The 3,589-nt window shown below is 35.1% G+C and overlaps 1 protein-coding gene across 1 annotated transcript; it reads right to left on the reverse strand.

Moving 5' to 3' along the window:
* Nucleotides 1,696-3,583, reverse strand: LOC104793716 (probable WRKY transcription factor 23). The gene is made up of 3 exons (XM_010520119.1): nt 2,900-3,583; nt 2,576-2,725; nt 1,696-2,352 (listed from the first exon to the last, which is right to left on the reverse strand). Exons 1-3 carry the CDS (start codon nt 3,373-3,375, stop codon nt 1,908-1,910), a joined length of 1,071 nt encoding a protein of 356 aa, XP_010518421.1. The 5' UTR covers nt 3,376-3,583; the 3' UTR covers nt 1,696-1,907.

Genomic DNA, 3,589 nt, shown 5'->3' on the forward strand with positions numbered 1-3,589 from the left:
AAGGATGTTGACAGGAGATCTCACTAAAGATGTTAAAATAGTCTTCATTTTTTTCAAGCACAAATTATTTGATAAATTTTCATGTCAATGCTATTTTTACGGCTTAAAAGTCTTTTAGATCCAACAATTGTGTATTGAAAATGGAATAAACTCGGGGAGTTCTACAAACCATATTGTGTCACTGATGAGCAAAATTGTTAGTTGTTTTCTTTGAATCAATGGGACTCCTAAGTTTGTCTTTTAGTCATTTACTTTCAAGCCATCGAGTGTTTTGGTACGTTTGCTTTCGGTTGCATTCGTGGCTTTGTTTGAGACAATGATTATGTACCTTCTTTGGTTTGGGGTTATCACTCACCGTAAAGGTCAATACAAACATACTAAAGCCAATGGCGTTGTTATGCACTCACTAGACAAAAAGACAAAAAAAGTGATATTACCTCATAAGATTGTTTTTTGCTTCCTTGTTCTGTTATGTAGAACATGTTATCACACACACACATGGCTGCAAAAGTAACAAAAAGAAAAGGAAAATAAAAAAAATATATTCGCTCTGTTTTCACACCATTAAAAAAGATAACCCAAATTCATGATTCTCATTTTTTTTTTTGGGTGTCAAGCCTTTAAATTAATGATTTAGTTAGTTTGTAACCAAAAAAAAAAAAAAAAAAAAGGAATTTGCATTAAGGTTTACAATATGTTAAGTTTTACATTTTACATTAAGATTTTCTTTTCGGTTACAGTTTGCTAATAAACAATTTTTTACCTTATAGTGTAATTGTAAATGATGCATGATTGATACAAAAGCCGAAAAGCGCATATGAAAGAAAAAAATAATGTATTGACTGTCGTTTATGTTCCTGCAGTGCCATGAGAGAAGGCAAAAGCATAAAACAAAACAAATCCCGTCGAATACTAGTATTTGTTTTAAAAAATATATGAAAACGTCTTTAGGTAAAACACAATGGCTATCTAATTAATTTAAACACGTTTAAACTATCGAGTCTTCCACGTTCTACCACATCGTACCTAGTAAATATAAAACTTGTGAAAAGAGAGGATTTTTCTCTTTCATTTTCTCTATTTTTTAAAAAAATAAGTGAAAATAGCCAACGACAATAACACAGTGCATACGTCTTATTCTTCACCGCAGTGTAATCATGAAACAGCACGAATAGCAAAAGGGGTAAATAAAAAATAAATACTACTAGTATATAAATAAGAAATCGTGAAAGGTGGATCAAAACATAGAGGATAGTAGGTAGCAGTTGTTGGGTTTATGCTTCCAATTTCGCATTAATTTTCTCTTAATTTGTCTCACTTAATTAATCTTGTTGCTTACAAAATAGAAAATACTAGTTGAAATTTCCAGATTCCAAGACAAAAATTTAAGCGAGGCAAAAGAAATCCCAGAAAAAAAAACATTAACTGACTCTGTCTTTGAGTAGAGATAGAGTAACCTGAAACCCTAGAACGCATTAGAACCGTACGTATATCAAACTAGTTTTCGATTTTTAAAAAGTTAACCACTAACTATAAACTATATAAGCTAGCTATGAGCATAGAGCTCATGCAATGCCCATAGCAGAGGTTTTAAAAAGACGACCATTGTTATATAGACTATGATCGGTTATTTACAAAACGACAAAATTATTATGCGATTTAGAGTTTTTGCCAATCATACTATTTGAAAACCCATGTTAACTAGTCCACCAATTTTCAAAGAAAACTAGTACATGTTTTTGTGTAATGATTCCATGGTGAAAAATCTTGTAAGTACCTAGCTATTATAGTAGATCCACAAGAAAACATCCCCTTCAAGAGATCGAAAGATCTGTTTCTTTTAGACAATAATACATTCTAAGAAAACCTAGATGTGAATTACAATACTAAAAGACTTTTATATACTACTAGTCTTCCTTGAGCATATGATATGGAACAACATCTTGAAGAAGTCCATTATCTTTGTTAACCAAACCTCGACTCCTTTTCACACGATCGTCATCATCACCAAACTCATTAGCGTGGGTATTATTAAGGTACTCGCAGACTCCTCCAAAACAAGACAAGAGTTGTTGTTGCTGTTGTTGTTGGTGGTAATGGACAAGCTGTTGGAACTGAGGGGAGATTAACGTGGAGCTTTCTATAGGAAAGCCAAAGCAACCATTACCGAGATTGGAAGCAGCTCCAGATGATCCGTAGAAACCAGCTCCAGTGGAGATAGGACGAGACGTGAGTGGACTAATGTGTGTGTGCTGACCTTCGTAGGTCGTAACTACAGTGCTTGGATCTCTGAATGATCGCTCTACTCTCTTCTTCACATTACATGAAGCCGTTGTGCAACGGTAGTAACTCCTGCAAAAAACGAAACACCATTACACAAAAATTAGACTCATAAAACTTTGGGTTAACACTTTTTAAAGTTTATATTTTCTTTGGAAAATGTAAAAAGAAACTTTGGTTAGTAAAAGGCTTTAACACACACACGAAAGGTATGAAACAATGAGGACACTAGATCCAAAAAAAAATGAAGACAATGCATGTTTTCTTTGATATGAAGAAGAAGAAGGAAAGAAACCTGGGAAAAGGACTGTTTTTGACAGCTTTTTGACCATATTTTCTCCAGCGGTAGCCATCTTCGAGATGATCAACCTCACTCTTTGTCATGAATGCGACTCTTGCCTCTCTCTGTCTCTTCTTCTGATTATTATTCTTCTTTGCTTTCAACCTGCTCATACATACACAAATAAAGAACATTAAAAAAAGCTTACTTTAGGGAACTTGTTTTGTTTTTTTTTTTTTTTTGGTTCTCAGAGTCTTTTTCTCGAACAGCTTATGCTCATAATAACATTGATCCCTTTCAAAGAGAGAGAACCAAAAAAAAAAAAAGAGAGAATCTCACTGTTTCTTAGTATGAGGATGACTCTTCTCTTGTACATCTTCCTCTTCTTCTACTTGGTTGTCTTCTCGTTTTGGTTTCTCTTCATTAACAGCCTCGCTCGAAGCAGAAGAAATGGAGGATGAGTTAGGAGTCGCCGGTGGATGAATCGAGAACTGATCCGAACAAAAAGATTCCACCTTTGACGCCGCTTTATCAGGCGGTGGAGGAGCTTCAAGGATGGTTGAAACAGGAGAAGACAGCTTCGTCGAAAGCTGCGTTTGCGTCTGCGTCTGCGGCGTTTCGATAAGGAGAGAATGAGGGGAAACAGTAGTAGTAGTAGCGAAATCGTGATGATGATGATGATGATGAGGTTGAGAACCTAATAACTCCATAAACCCTAAGGAGTTCCTCTCCGCCGCCGCTAAATCTCCGAAATCCCAAACGCCTTGCGACGACGGGTAGTAAAAACTCGTCTTTGAGAAATCTGTAAACTCCATTCTTCTTCTGCTCTCACTCGGTTTTCCCAAAAAAAAAAAACAGAGAGCGAAACAGAGATATCGAACCAAGAAAACAAATAACAAATGAGGAATCAAAATAGAAAAAGAAAAGATCGATCCTTTGTAAAGGAAGAGTTTTTATTAGGGCTACAAGAAGAAGGATACTATATAGAAAGAGAGAGAGAGAATGGAGAAGTTTTTTTTTTTTTTGGGG

Source organism: Camelina sativa, chromosome 6, assembly GCF_000633955.1.
Source record: "Camelina sativa cultivar DH55 chromosome 6, Cs, whole genome shotgun sequence".
NCBI classification, from domain to species: domain Eukaryota; kingdom Viridiplantae; phylum Streptophyta; class Magnoliopsida; order Brassicales; family Brassicaceae; genus Camelina; species Camelina sativa.